This window comes from Cnephaeus nilssonii (assembly GCF_951640355.1).
Source record: "Cnephaeus nilssonii genome assembly, chromosome: 3".
Taxonomy (NCBI): domain Eukaryota; kingdom Metazoa; phylum Chordata; class Mammalia; order Chiroptera; family Vespertilionidae; genus Cnephaeus; species Cnephaeus nilssonii.
In genome coordinates, this window is record NC_137074.1 from 52,295,445 (window position 1) to 52,310,995 (window position 15,551).

At 41.3% G+C, this 15,551-nt stretch overlaps 1 protein-coding gene across 9 annotated transcripts in view; it reads left to right on the forward strand.

Annotated features, from left to right (window-relative positions):
* Nucleotides 1-15,551, forward strand: part of DLG1 (discs large MAGUK scaffold protein 1) — a 254,396-nt gene that overhangs the window by 130,185 nt on the left and 108,660 nt on the right. For all 9 annotated transcript variants that reach the window (XM_079766511.1, XM_079766513.1, XM_079766510.1 and 6 more), the window contains 2 exons: nt 12,277-12,327; nt 15,210-15,334. In XM_079766511.1, coding sequence (XP_079622637.1) covers nt 12,277-12,327; nt 15,210-15,334 — 176 coding nt within the window. The remainder of the gene's footprint in view (nt 1-12,276; nt 12,328-15,209; nt 15,335-15,551) is intronic.

Genomic DNA, 15,551 nt, shown 5'->3' on the forward strand with positions numbered 1-15,551 from the left:
GAAGCCAAGCTTTCCATAGCCGTTACAGGCCTAAGCCTCCACTCAAGCTACAAAGTTTCAATTATAGCAGGTAAACAAATTCAAACAAATGGCGGCAGAATGGAGCTTGAGAGAGCAGGCCCGGGTTGCCGGCGGCAACAGGGGAAGCAAAGCTTTCTGCACACCCTGGCCGGGCCCACCCGCTTAAGGCAACAAAGTTTCAATTGTAGAAGGTGAATTAACTGCCACAGGAATGGCTGCCGGAGCCCCAGGCTTGGCTCCGCTCCAGGCTACAAAGTTTCAATTGTAGAAGGAAAATAAATTCCAGATACCAGAGCCTCCCTTTGGGTTGCCAGGGGGCGTGGCCGGCCTGCAAACCACCACAGGCCCCTCGCTCAGGCCGCCCCACACCCCAAGGGAACCCCCACCCTTACCTGTGACACCCTTCAGGGCAAACCAGCTGGCCCCCACCCGTGCACCAGGCCTCTATCCTATCTAATAAAAGAATAATATACAGATTGATCATCACTGCAACACACAATATAGCTGCCCCCATGTGGTCAAAGATCCTGCCCCCATGTGGACACAAGATGGCCACCACAAGATGGCCAGCAGGAGAGGGCAGTTGGGAGGCACCCGGCCTGCAAGGGAGGGCAGTTGCGAGGGACCAGGCTTGCAAGGGAGGGCAGTTGCGAGGGACCAGGCTTGCAAGGGAGGGCAGTTGGAGGTGATCAACCCTGCAGGAGAGGGCAGTTAGGGGTGACCAGGCTGGCAGAGGAGGGAAGTTGGGGGCAAACAGGCTGGCAGGGGAGCAGTTAAGCATCAACCAGGCTGGCAGCAGAGTGGTTAGGGGGTGATCAGGCTGGCAGGCAGAAGCGGTTAGGGGCAATCAGAAAGGCAGGCAGGCAAGCAGTTGGGAGCCAGCAGTCCTGGATTGTGAGAGGGATGTCTGACTGCCCGTTTAGGCCCGATCCCACCAGGATCGGGCCTAAACGGGCAGTCGGACATCCCTCCAGGAGTCCCAGATTGGAGAGGGTACAGGCTGGGCTGAGGGACAACCCCCTGCCGTGCACGAATTTCGTGCACCGGGCTTCTAGTATATGTATATTCACCTATTCATATGCCAGTATGTGTGTGTATGTGTATGTGTATATACATATACATACATATATATATGTATGTATATATTTGTGTATATACACACAGACATACACACACACACACACACACACTAGAGGCTCGTTGCATGAAGAGATTCGTGCAATAGGCCTTCCTTCCCTTGGTTTCCGGCACCGGTTTTCCTCCAGCACCCGGGACCCAGGCCTTCGCTCTGGCAGGAGTCTGCCGTCTTTGCTGCAGACTCTGGCTGGAGTCTGCCATCTTCATCTTTGTTGCAGACTCCGGAGTCCGCAGTCTTGTCTTCGCTGTAGCCAGAGTGCCACTCCTATAGATCCCTTCGTGCCCCAACCCCTCCCTCTCATAGCAGGCTTCCTGAGCAGCTGGGCGGCTGCCATCTTTGGCCTTCTAATTTGCATATTCCCTCCTGATTGGTTGGTGGGCGTAGCGGAGTGATGGTCAATTTGCATGTTTCTCTTTTATTAGTGTAGATATGTAATGTTTTTAATGTCATATCTAAGAAACCATTGCCTAATCTAATGTACAAGGACTTACACTTATGTTTTTTTTGTAGGAGTTTTATAGTTTTTGCTATTACATTTAGGTCTTTGATCCATTTTCAGTTAGTTTTGTATATTGTGGAAAGTAAAGGTCCACCTTAATTCTTTTGCATGTGGGTATCCAGTTTCTCATCACCATTTGTTGCAAAAACTATTCTTTCTATATTGGATGATCTTGACACATTTGTAGAAAATCAACTAATCACAAATTTATGGTTTTATTTCTGAATTTTTAATTCTCTTGTATTGATTTATATGTATACTAGTGGCTCGGTGCACAGATTTGTGCACATTGAAAGGAAATTAATTAGAAGAAATATTTTAATATCACTATTCGCCCTTTCTCTATAATAGAAGTGTCAACCAAATTCACAATCGACAATGATAGATCGAAACACACACATGCAATTGGCACCAGCAAGAGTTTTATATGTTTCGCGCATGCGAGAATCAACTTAGCTTTTTATATATATATATATATATATATATATATATATATATATATATATATATATATATATATACTAGTGGCCTGGTGCACAAAATTCGTACATGGAGGGGAGGTTCCCTCAGCCCAGCCTGCACCCTCTCCAATCGGGGACCCCTTGAGGGACGTCCAACCATAGGGATCAGGCCTAAACCAGCGTTCAGACATCCCTCTCGCAATCTGGGACCGCTGGCTCCTAACTGCTCACCTGCCTGCCTGATCGTCCCTAACTGCCTCTGCCTGCCTGATCTTGCCCCAACTACCCTCCCCTGCTGGCCTGATCTCGCCCCCAACTGCCCTCCCCTGCTGGCCTGATCTCACCCCCAACGGTCCTCCCCTGCCAGCCTGATCTTGCCCCCAACTGCCCTCCCCTGCAGGCCTGATCTTGCCCCCAACTGCCTTCCTCTGCCAGCCAATTTGGTTCTGATTGGTCGGTTTCTATGACACTCAGCATCAAAAGCTCCGCCTCCTAGGCAGCCATTGGTTCCTCACACTTCACCCAGACTTGGTTCTGATTGGTCGGTTTCTATGCCAGTCAGCATCTCTGGGCCTATCAGCGGGGCCTGATCAGAAAGGCAGGACTGATCAGCAGCCTCTGTGGATGCCTGCAGAGAAATGGAGGCATGGCTGCTGGCCAGACTAGGAGAGAGAGAGAGAGAGGCAAGTCCTGATCAAAAGCTGCCACAGAGGTAACAGATCAGTCCCTGCTTCTCTCTTCAGGCCTCTCTCTGGCCCTGGTTCACAGCCCCCTCAGTAGTCAGTTTTGGGGCAGCATGCCTGCAGCTGAAGCAGTCAGCTCTGGGTTGCCACGGCAACCCCGCACTGACTGCAGGACTGACTTCCAGTTGGTCGAGCCTCGGTCGTTACCGGACATTACAACCCAGGGTTTTTATATATTAGGATAGAATAAACTTGCTTAATTAGACCTGCTTTCTGATGCAGCTAAACTTTTTCCCACCCAGTGAAGCACCCCAACTTCTCTTTTAGGTAATTGTCAGCAACACAGCAGTAAATATCAACACAAAGCAGATTATTATTGTAGATCATGCAGGGAAAACAAAGGGTAAAATATTTAACTGCAGCAGTGCTTGATTATATTCTGTGCAGTGAGAAAACCTTAAGTCATTTTCAAGGCCCACCATTTTTTTTTTAATTTCTTTATTGATTAAGGTATCACATATTTGTCCTCATCCCCCCATTCCCATCCCACACCCCTCCCCACACATGCCCCCACCCCCCTGTTGTCCCCAACCGCTGGTTAGGCGCATATGCTTGCACACAGGTCCTTTGGTTGATCTCTCCCCTTTACCCCCACCCTCTCCTACCCTCCATCTGAGGCCCGACAGTCTGATCCGTGCCTCCTTGTTTCTGGGTCTGTTCTTGTTCATCAGTCTATGTTGTTCATTATTTCCACTAGATGAGTGAGATCATGTGCTATTAGAAATACACTTATAAGAACCGAAAATGAGACAAGCAATAATGGTTATGGTGACAGGAAATGAATCAGTCTGTAGTGAGTTTCTTTCTGGGCCAACAGTTCTTTTGAGACCCAATTACAATGTCCAACAGTTCCTTATGTGTACATGTCAGCACTGACATTACAGTTCTGGATGGTGGACAAATGGTGGTAATGCAGGTCCGACTCTCTCTGGTTTGGTTCTAGGCAACCTGCAGTGATGCACAGCTGCTAACTGCTAGTATGGGAAGGCCACGTCAGCGTCTTCCATCTCTGGACTGCTTCTCTTCTGTCTTCATGGCTGGAGTAGTCCTGTCGATTCCTCTCTGTTGCTGGAATCCACATGGTCTCGGAGTTGTTTTCTGAAAATATACAAACATATTCTCGACCAAAAGTTAATAAAGGAATATTTTCTATAAATTTGACTTGGGATCCTATTTCATTTTTTGCCCAAATGATTTTCCTCTGGCTTGTTTTGTCACCTTGTGTGTTTTTCATGGGTGTCTTGCTTTTAGCCTTACAATTAATTTTCTAAAGTATTAATTTTCTAGATGTAATTTACTTACAGGATATTTTTCCTTACATGATATTCCTCTACTATCCCCTCCTTTTTTGATTTAAATGTTAGGAGGTTTTTGAAAAATTTTTAATGTAGTCTTGATGGCTTTTAAATTTTAATTTTTTGCACTATAATATTACTGTTTTAGGTTCATTACATGGTGCACAATTTTATCATGAGATGAAGTACCAATAAAAATTTTAGTTAACACTTTAGGAACACCTTTTTGTCCAGTACAATTAATTTTTCTAGAATATTCGCTTGTTTCAACTAGCCAATTTAAATTTGCCTGAAAACTTGACTATTTTACTGTCAAATTTATTACTCTAACAACAATCTTATTTTACCCTGTAAATATTGGTGGAAGGGATTATTTGCCTTCTTGAGTAGGTCCTGAGCATTCCTGGTGGTTGGCTGGATTTAGATATCGTAAACCCACTTCCCCACACCATGGGTACAAGACAACTCAAACAATTCTTGTTGGAGTGAGAGGGCAGCTGCTGTTGGCCAAGTCTCTGTCGGTCACCTGGGTCCTGATCTGAGCTGGGCATGGGAAGCACGAAGCAGCCATGGGGGCAAGGAGACCTCCCTCAGAAGGGGCTAGGGTTCAGGCCCCTGCAATGTTGGGGGGGGGAGGTGAGGGTCTGTGCCCCACCTCTGTTGATCCCCAAATTCTCTCCTGATGGCCCCTCTGCGACTGTGCCTGTCTTAGGTTGTTCCTTCCTTGAGGAATCTTACCCGTCTCTGGCTAACCAGCCATCCTCCAGGGCCAAGCAGGGTGACGTGAGGTTCAGTTTTGTCTCCTTGGTAGCCTAGGGGGAGTGGGTCTTGATGTGAGCACACTAACCTTCTTTCCCCAGTCTTGGTTTCTAAGGGTCAGCTGCCTTGTGTTAAGGAGCAAGACCTGAAAGAAACTTCCAGTAAAAAGAATGCTCACTATAAACTCTTCTGGTCAACAATAAAATAAAAACAGGCAATGTGGGTGTGGGCTCTTTTTCCTTGAGGAATCTTACCCGTCTCTGGCTAACCAGCCATCCTCCGGGGCCAAGCAGGGTGACGTGAGGTTCAGTTTTGTCTCCTTGGTAGCCTATGCCCCCGTGAAGGCCCACCATTTTTTACTTCTTTTCAGTCAGGTCAAGTTCCTAAACTTTCTAAATCTCCATTTTTTGGCTAATGAAAAGAAAATAGGATTCCACCAAGTCTCCTATCTACCTACTCCAGGACTTCTGTGATCTCAAATGAGATGAGGCATGGGAAAACACTTCACAGACATTTGGTTAAAGTAAAAAATGTTTGCACCTGGCTATAAAGCAAGTTGTGTTCCTGGGCTGAAGCAACTCCAAGGAGGCTATTCGCTAGGGAGAGGAAGTCAGCCATTGCTATGTAATGTCATCATTACCTGGCGCCCACAGTGACTGTTTCCGGGCTGAGCTGGGCTGTGGACCGCATTTTGCGCCCTGGGGTCTTGGCAGCGTTGGCTGCAATTTGGTGGGCTGTTGCTCCAGGATGGTGGTGGGGCCTGTGTCCTACTTGGGGGAAGCCGAGTGTTACTTTGTCAGTGCCAGGTATGCAGTTTGATTTCTTTATAAATAGCCAGCGCATGTCACAGCAGCTCCTGCGTTAAGCGTCTGCCCCCTGGTGGTCAGCGTGCGTCATGGCAACCAGTCGGACGGTTGGAGGGATACTTAGTATATTAGCCTTTTATTCATATAGATTCTTATGCCAGTACCATGTATTCTTGATTACAGTAACTTTGTAGTAAGTTTTCAGATCAAAAGATGTAAGTCCTCCAACTTTTAAAGTTTGTTTTGGCTATTTTGGTTTCTTTCTATTTCCATATGAATGTTAAGATCAGCTTATCAATTTCTGTGTACATCAAAAATGGCAACTGGAATTCTGATAGGGATTGTGTGGAATCTGTAGGTAAATTTGGAGACTTTTGCCATCTTATCAATATTGTGTCTTCCAATCCATTAACACAAAATATATTTTTATTCATTTACATTTTTCATTTTGTTCAATAATGTTTTGTAATTTTCATCGTACTAGTGTTAACACTTCTTTTGTTAAATTTAATCCTAAGGATTTTCTTCTTTAACGCTATTATAAATGGGATTTCTTAATTTTATTTATGGATTTTTTTTTCATTGCTTGATATGGCAGTATAATGGATTTTTAGGTATTGATCTATCCTTCTAACTTACTGAACTCATTTATTAGCTCTGAGTTTTTTATGTGTGGATTCCTTTTGATTTTCAACATCAGGTCATGTCATCTGCAAATAGAGATGGTTTTACTTCTTTTTCATCAGAATGCCTTTTAATTATTTTTCTTGCCTAATTGCCCTGCCTCTAACCTCCATTATAATCTATACTAATAATAGGGTAATATGCTAATTAGACCGGACATCTTCCAGACATCCTTCCGGACAAAGCCACAGTGGCAGGAGCCGAGGCAGAGGCAGTTAGGGGCAGTCAGGCCGGGAGGGGAGCAGTTAGGAGGCAACCAGGCTGGCAGGGGAGCAGTTAGGGGACAGCCAGGCCAGCAGGGTAGGGCAGTTAGGGGCAACTGGGCCGGCAGAAGAGGGCAGTTGGGGTGACTGGGCTGGCAGGAGAGGGTAGTTGGAGGTGACCAGGCCTGCAGGGGAGAGTAGTTGGGGGCATCCAGGCTGGCAGGAGAGGGCAGTTGGGGGCGACCGGGCCAGCAGGGGAGGTCAGTTGGGGGCAGTCAGGCCGGCAGGGAAGTAGTGAGACATCTATCAGGCTGGCAGGGGTGCGGTTAGGGGCAATCAGGCAGGCAGGCAGGCAGGCGAATGGTTGGGAGCCAGCAGTCCCCCCGGATTGTGAGAGGGATGTCCGACTGCTGGTTTAGGCCCTATCCAAACCAGCAGTCGGACATCCCCCAAGGTGTCCCAGATTGGAGAGGGTACAGGCTGGGCTGAGGGACAGCCCCCTCCAGTGCATGAATTTCGTGCACCTGGCCTCTAGTCTATATATATAAAACGATAATATGCTAAGTATCTGACTGTTCCACCAGTAGCTATGACACACACTGACCACCAGGGGGCAGATGCTCAACACACAGGCATGGAATCATGGAACAGACTGATGAATCTCAGAAGGAAGCGGGGATGGGGGAGGATGGGAAGAGATTAACCAAAGATCTCATATGCATACTGGAGGCCTGGTTCATGGATTTGGCCTGGCCTGCAGGGATCGGGCTGAAACCAGCTCTCCGACATCCCCTGAGGGGTCCTGGATTGCGAGAGGGTGCAGGCCCCACCGGGCCTCTGGTGTTTAATAAAAGTGGCAAGAGCAAACATCCTTGTTTTTTTTCTGATCCTTGGGAAGAAGCTTTTAGTTTTTTACCATTATGTATGATGTATTATACTTAGTTTTAACTATTAATTGGTATTATAATTTCATTGGCTTTGGGTTGATTTTCTCTTCATGCATTCCTGTTCTTTCCTTAAATAGTAAAACTGTTAAGGAAAAGCAGAATTAAAGACAATTGGTTCCAGTAATGAGACAGAAATGATTTGTTGAAATTATTCCATTCTGTTCCTTTGTCTTTATATTCCTTAAGACAGACTGCGTGCGAACAGTGAATTAGGAAAATTTATTCAGTTTGACTTTGATAGCTTTCTTACATACTAAAAGCTTCAGTTTCTTCATATGTAGCATAATTGATAATAGAATCAAAATGGCTATTCATTATTTCAGAAAAACGTTTAAGTAAATTATTTTGGGGTTAATACTTTGTATTTAGTTAATTTTTCATTAGGAAGAACATTTTCTTCCCAATACATTTCTACTTTTAGATTTTTACCTTGTGTTGTTATAAACTTTGAGGTTTTTAATTATCTGAGATTATGCATTAATATGAATCATGATTCATATGAATATTAATAGACAAAATCTTGAATTTTAATATTACTCTATAGTTTAGGTGTTACTGAATTGAATCAAAGCAACAGGAAACAAGCTTTTAAAAAATCTTCTTTTGGCTCTGTCTGGTTGACTCATTGGTTAAAGCATCAGCCCTTGACTGAAGGGTCGTGTGTTCAGTTCCCAGTAAAGGGCATGTACCTTTGTTGTAGGCTCAATTCCTGGCCCCAGACTGGGGTGCATACAGGAGGCAGCCAATCGATGTGACTCTCTCACCTCCCTCTCCCTCTCCCTCTCCCTCTCCCTCTCCCTCTCCCTCTCCCTCTCCCTCTCCCTCTCCCTCTCCCTCTCCCTCTCCCTCTCCCTCTCCCTCTCCCTCTCCCTCTCCCTCTCCCTCTCCCTCTCCCTCTCCCTTTCCTTCTCCTTCTCTCTCTTCCTCTTCCTCTCCCTCTCTCTTCTTCTCCCTCTCCCTCTCCCTTTCTCCCCTCTTCTCTCCCCTCCACTCTAATAAAAGTAGATGGGAAAAAATCCCTCTTGAGATTCATCAGTCTGTTCCATGATTCCACGGGTGAGGATTTTTTAAAAACATCTTTGAACAAGTGTTATACCAATTATGTAATAGGATTTGTCTGTACTGTTTGGATATATTAGTATAGCTTATTAGAAAATTTAAATCTTTGGGCCAAGGGTACTGAGTATATCTGTGTTATAAATTATCCTGTTTCCTTATGTCACTTATATACCCATAATTAAAGCAAATTATATTAAAAAGAAAAAATTATACAACTTAAAAGTTAAACAGTTACTTGTTAATTCAGTTTGTTCATTAAATTTCACATATGAGTGAAATCATATGGTATTTGTCTTTCTCTGAATGGCTTAGTTTAATGTTCTCTAGGTCCATCCATGCTGTCACAAAGGGTAAAATTTTTTCTTTTTATAGCTGAACTAGAGGCTGGGTGCATGAATTTGTGCACTGGTGGGGTCCCTTAGGGTGGCCTGCAGGGATCGGGCCCCCAAGCTCGCAGCCCCAGCTCATGCCCCCAGCCCTGCCTGGCACCCCACCTTGGCCTGGCACTTCCCCCTCACCTGCTCCACCGTCCCGCCTGCGGGGCAATCTATCAGAGCCAGCCCCCACCCCAACCCCGCCCGGTTCCCTCAGCGCCTAGGAGCTGGGTAGCGGCCCCATCCCACGCTGCCACTGCTGGTCGCCATAGGCAGGGTGATTGGGCCCCCGCTCACACCCGCCTTGGCCTGGCGCCACCCGCTCACTTGCTCCACCATCCCACCGCAGTCTTGCTCTCATGATGTGGTATTAAACCAGCACCAAGGACATTTACTAAGTATCTAACTTTTCAGAAGGCTTAATAGTGAAAATCTCAAATTCCTTAAAGTAAGAATCATAAAGTCACAGTACAAAAACATTACATATTAACCCCAAAAGGCCATATAAGCACACTCACATGGAAATGTTTTCCAGAATAAAATTTCAAACTACTGTATTTAGAAATTAACAATAATAGAGCCCAGTGTAGCAGTTTTGGGATTTTGCCAAAGCCATATGCTGAGGAAAATTTATTAACTTTATTATTTTTTTTAAATTTATTAACTTTAATGGACTTTTTTTTTAAATAGAGGAGAGTAATAAGCATAAATGAATCGGCATTCAACGCAAGCAACTTTTTAAATAGTCTAAAGAAAGAATAAAGAATTGACAAAAGCAGAAAGTAAAAGCATAGAAATTAATAGATTTATCAGTAATGTTAAAACTATTTCTTTGACAAAGACTGATAGACTTTTTGGAAGTCTGAGCAAGAAAAAATAAAAGTGATACAAATAACCTTTAGAATAAGAAAAGTGATATAGCTGCTAATATGGATTTTATTTTTACTCATAAAAATGACTTTAAGTCAAGTTGTCAGGAGATCCTTATGTATAACCCTACTGCAGTATGGATGCATAGAAATCATAATTTATACATACACATCTGTGCATTTATAATATATAATCTCAAAAAAACAAGAAAAAAATCTCTTGTGAGGAAGAAGAGAAAACAAAGTAGCAAATGAGTTTTAATCCCCTACAGCCATAAGAAATAAGAACCCCAAAATTAGTAGAGATGGATTTCAAAAGTCCTCAAGTAAAAAACTCCTAGCCCCTGAATTGGACTTGGATTAAGGGTTGCTTTCTTATAATATTGTGAGGAAAGTAAAGTAGCTTACATAATTTAATTATTCTGTCATTTCATTATTGTGTTGCTGTTTAACAAACTAACCAGAAACTTAGTGGCTTAAAAAATAACAATTCATTATTGCTCATGATTTTCTGGGTTAACTGGATGGTTCTGTTTCACATGGTATTGGCTGGGACATTTAAAAAGGCTGCTGGCAATTGGTGCTCGTTGCTGATTAGGAGTGTACCTAGGTGCTTTTGGTCAAGGGCTTTGATTCTCCTTTATTTGAATCTCCTCATAGGCTGAGCTTCCTCGCTTTATAGGTGCTGTGTTCTAAAGCACTGTTCTAAGACAAATGCAAACACTACAGAGCATCACATGAGCTAGCCTCAGAAACTACACAACATCATTTATGCCACAGTCTTTTTAAACAAAACTCTTCTAGGTTCTACCTAGATCCAGGGGGAGGGGAAATTGACAGCATCTCCTGATGATAGGATAGGTCAGTCACATTGGAAAAGAGCCTGTAGGATAGAAGGTTGTAGGAATCTAGAGAAATGCAGTTTATCACAATCCTTATTTGACTTACTAGAATTAGTACTTTTCCCAGACTTGTGTCACCAGAAATATTAAAGCAATGATTTGATCCAAGGACAACTCACCCTCCACTTAGTGGCCCTTGTTGTGGAAATTACTTCTTCCAGGAAGGAATAAGGAATAAATTGGAAGGAATAAGAGAAAGTACTTGGTTTCTAAGATGTGAGCAAGAACTTGAATGATAAATCAAATTTGGGCGTGAAATATGTGGCGGGAAGCACCAAAGTAACAGATGCAGAGGTGGGAACTTGCAGTATATGTAAAGGAAAGAGCAAATCATTCACATTTCATGGTATGTAAAGCTCATGAAGAGGTGAGATATGTATGTGAAGAATGAAACTGTGTGATAGATTGGGGTCAGTTCATATGACCTTTGTATGAGTTTCTGAAAGTTCTAAAGGAAGTATGTTATTAGACTCTAGAGGCCCGGTGCCCGTGCACCAGTGGGGTCCCTTGGCGTGGCTAAACCGGCAGTCCAACGCCTCCTGCCTCCTGCTCCTGCTCATCCCAGCCCTGCTGCCCTGCCACCAACGCTGCCACTTGGTAGGCTCACTACCACTCTGCTGCAATCTCCGGGCTGTGGTGGCCAGCCATAAGCCCTATGTCTGGCACCCGTTGGTCAGCTGATTGGCGATCCCGCTGTGGGAGCATACTGACCACCAGGGGGCAGCTCCTGCATTGAGCAGTGTCAGTGTGCGTCATAGCTACCGGCCGGTTGAATGGTCGACCAGTTGTTTAGGCTTTTATATATATAAATAGATGGGCTCCAAAAATACCTATCTGCATAAAACATAGAATAATTTGAGCAGTAGAGCATACTAATCTAAGAGATTGGGTAGATTACATTGGCCTGAGGAGATTAACAGGCTTGAACCAAAGTAATAAAATTGAGAGTAAAAGGTGATGGTTTTCAGAAAAACAACTATTCAAATCGGTAAGAATTGGCAATTGATTAAGATGTGCAGAGAGCCCTAGCCAGCTTTGCTCAATGGATAGAGTGACAGCCTGCGGACTGAAGGGTCCTGGGTTTGATTCTGGTCAAGGGCATATGCCTGGGTTGTGGCTTGATCCCCAGTGGGGGGCGTGTAGGAGGCAGCCGATCAATGATTCTCTCTCATCATTGATATTTCTGTCTTTCTCTCCCTCTTCCTTCCTCTCTGAAATCAATGAAAATATATATTTAAAAAAAAAAAAAAAGATGTGCAGAGAAAGAGTCAGAATTCGATTAGCTGAATATACCTTTTCTATATTTGAAGGTCATAATACCATGAATGTCAACTCATTAATTACATTGTACTCTTCCATTCCTTAAAAAATTTCCCTAAAATTATTAAAATGAGACTATATTATTTTATTGCTGTCACATTTAACAGGTTCTCATTAGTAAATCATGCAAAAATTATGTTTTGCCATTTCAAATTTTACACTCTAAATTTCTGCTACTTCTTTTTCCCTCCATTAGGTTAATGGCACTGATGCAGATTTTGAATATGAAGAAATCACACTTGAAAGGGTAAAAACTATTAATTATCTTAAGTTTTTATGCATAAATCTGTTGCTTTAAAGAACTCTTTAAGTATACAGTACTGCTCTTTCATTATAGAATTCAAGGGAATAGATCTTTCAAAAAACAGAGCCATGTAATATTCATTTCTTTTGTAAGTTCACATATCATAAAATTAGCCTTGGTATTTTCAGAACATGTTGCTTTTCTTTAATAACCTTCCTAAAATTAGCTTTTTATTTAAAATAATTTTAGATTTATAGAAATGTTATACAGAGTTCCCATTTTTCTGGACTCATTTTCACCTGTTGTTAACATCTTACATTACTAGAATACATTTGTTTCAACTGAACCAGTATCGATACATTATTAACTAAAGTCTAGACTTTATTGGATTTTCTTAGTTTTGATGTTTTTCTCTTCTAGGATCTCATCCAGGATACCACATTACATTTATTTATCATGAGATGACAGTTTCTCAGATTTTTATCCATTTTTAATTTAATTTTTAAAGTTATTTTTCATATAATAAAATATTATTTATTTTAAGTAAGTATTTAGTAACCTGGTCAATGTATCAGTATTCTTTCATAGCAAAATAATAACCATATTTCTAATTGACAAGACCCTATCGAAAACTTATGTACTCCCCTAGTCAGAAAATAACTTAAGGGTATAATTCAGATGTATAAATTTTATTGCTATATTTTCCCCTTAAGGATATCAGCATTTAATTGATACTGCATTTTAGTAAAACCACCCTGTATGACTAGCATTTTGGAGAAATGTAGTATTCCATACAAGTAAATTTCCTGAGTAGCTGAGTATACAGGATGGGGCAAAAGTAGATTTACAATTGTTCGTATGGAACATAATATAACGATTAATGAATAATTATAAGAATAAACTCTGTTTTGCATACTCCCAACTATAAACCTACTTTTACCCCACCCTGTATGTAAGATGAAAATCCTAGATAATTAGATTTGCTTATATTTGAAGCCAGAATAGACTCTGAGTGAAAATAGACCTTAAAAGAGTATTTTACATGTATAATAGATATTTATTGCCTACTATCTGAATTTGGATCTCCTAGTCAAGTGAGGTAGATGACTGATTAAATTTCAAGTAAACATAGTATTAATGTATTGTACATATTTCAATGTGGTATTCTGTTGTTGCGGTTTTTCCCAGCTTTATTGAGATAATTGACATAAAATTTTAACATTTTATCTTACTCATTTTTCATTCTTTCCTAATGCCTTTTAAATTCCTTTATTTAGTCAGGACTGTACATTATATTTTCACTGATTAAAAAACTTGAATATACTGGGAATGGGGAGAATGTTGTTAAAGGGTACTTGCAACTAGAAGATAAGTTCCTGAAATCTAATGCACAGCATAGTGATTATAGTAAATGATACTGTATTATGTACTTCAAAATTGCTGTGAGACTAGCTTTTAAACGTTATCACCACAAAAAAGAAATAATAACTATGTAACATGATAGAGGTGTTGACTAAAGCTACACTGGTAATTAATTGCAATATGTAAATGTATCAAATCAACACATTGTATACCTTAAACTTACACAGGTATATGTAAATTATATCTTATTAAAAATCAAATAAAGAAAACCTTGAGTACTTGCATAACTTGATAAACTCACACAACCTATTGATACTATTGCTGAGATTCTAGTAACTCTTGAGTTGAGACTGAAAAAACATTTTTTTTTAAATAGAATCTTAGGGCACATCATAGTAGAATGACTGTGTAAGCTATTTAATACTAACAGTTAAAAAATAGGTCCAGATATGTTTGCTTACTTGAATTGCTGAAAGCCAGAGTTGGAAAGTTGCAAAATAAACATTTTAAAAATACCATTGCTTAGAATAATTGTCCTTAGAGACTTATAGCAGTAAAACCCTTTCTTCAAAGAAAATATTATTCAGAAATCCTATATATAAAACAAGCAAAAAGTAGGACTGCTTTGACAAATTGATTTTGCTATCAAGAAAGCTCACCAAAGTTATATTCTCAGGTTAGGATTTCAGTATTAAAAAAGCCTTTTGCTGGTCAGGTGTCCTGGTTAAACAAGTCAAGGATAATAACAACTATTACTTAGCAGATAAAATGTTATTTTTAAAAATATATATTTTTTTAATGATTTCAGAGGGGAAGGGAGAGGGAGAGAGAGAAACTTCAATGATAAGAGAGAATCATTGATTAGCTTCCTCCTGCTTGCCCCCAACTGGGGATCTTGCCTGCAGCCCGGGCATGTGCCCTGACCAGGAATCGAACCATGGCCTCCTGGTTCATAGGTCAACACTCAGCCACTGAGCTACACCGTCCAGGCAGAATGTTGTCATTTGAAAATAAGCTGATGGCAAAGTTAGCAGAAGAAAAGCTCCATCCCCTACCCCTTTCTTAAAAGACTAAAATAATATATTGGTTTTACCTACTCAGAAATAATAGCAACAAAAAGAACAATCACTTCAGTGTTTTTCTCTTAGAGACATTTGCCTTACCCAACATGAGCGAGGTACAGTCTAAAAGAAAAGATCTAGTAGTGACACCTTTCAGAGAGGTGATTAATCCAAGGACAAGTTGTAAATACTTGTAAAGAAAGAACCATAGACTAGACTCCAAAAATGTACTCAGTATGTGTTCTTCAATCTTACCTACTCAGCATTAATGCCTCTGAATTCTTCATAGAGAGAAAAAGCTTTCCTTGTGTTTCTTAATTTAGAATATTCATATTCTCTGCACAGGTACCTTTATGAGTTTGTTCCCTGTGTTAGTACAGTTTCTAGGTCCTATAATGACAGGAACCTATCAATAAAGATAATTATTATTCACTGAATTTTTTTTTTTTTCTCTATCCTTAGGGAAATTCAGGGCTTGGCTTCAGCATTGCAGGAGGTACGGACAACCCACACATTGGAGATGACTCAAGTATTTTCATTACCAAAATTATTGCAGGGGGAGCAGCTGCCCAAGATGGAAGATTGCGGTATGTTTTGCACTTTATATTAAGATACTGAATCCACTTTGTATATTTTTCTTTAGGCAAACTGAACAAGGCATAAATACAAAAAGAAACACTATCACAATAATTAATGTAAGGTAGATACTCAAATAATGAGTGAATGAGATAATTGTGCTCTAAGCATTGTCTCTTCTCTCATTTAGGAATTTAATTTTTTCTTACTTTCTATTTTCAAATAAAT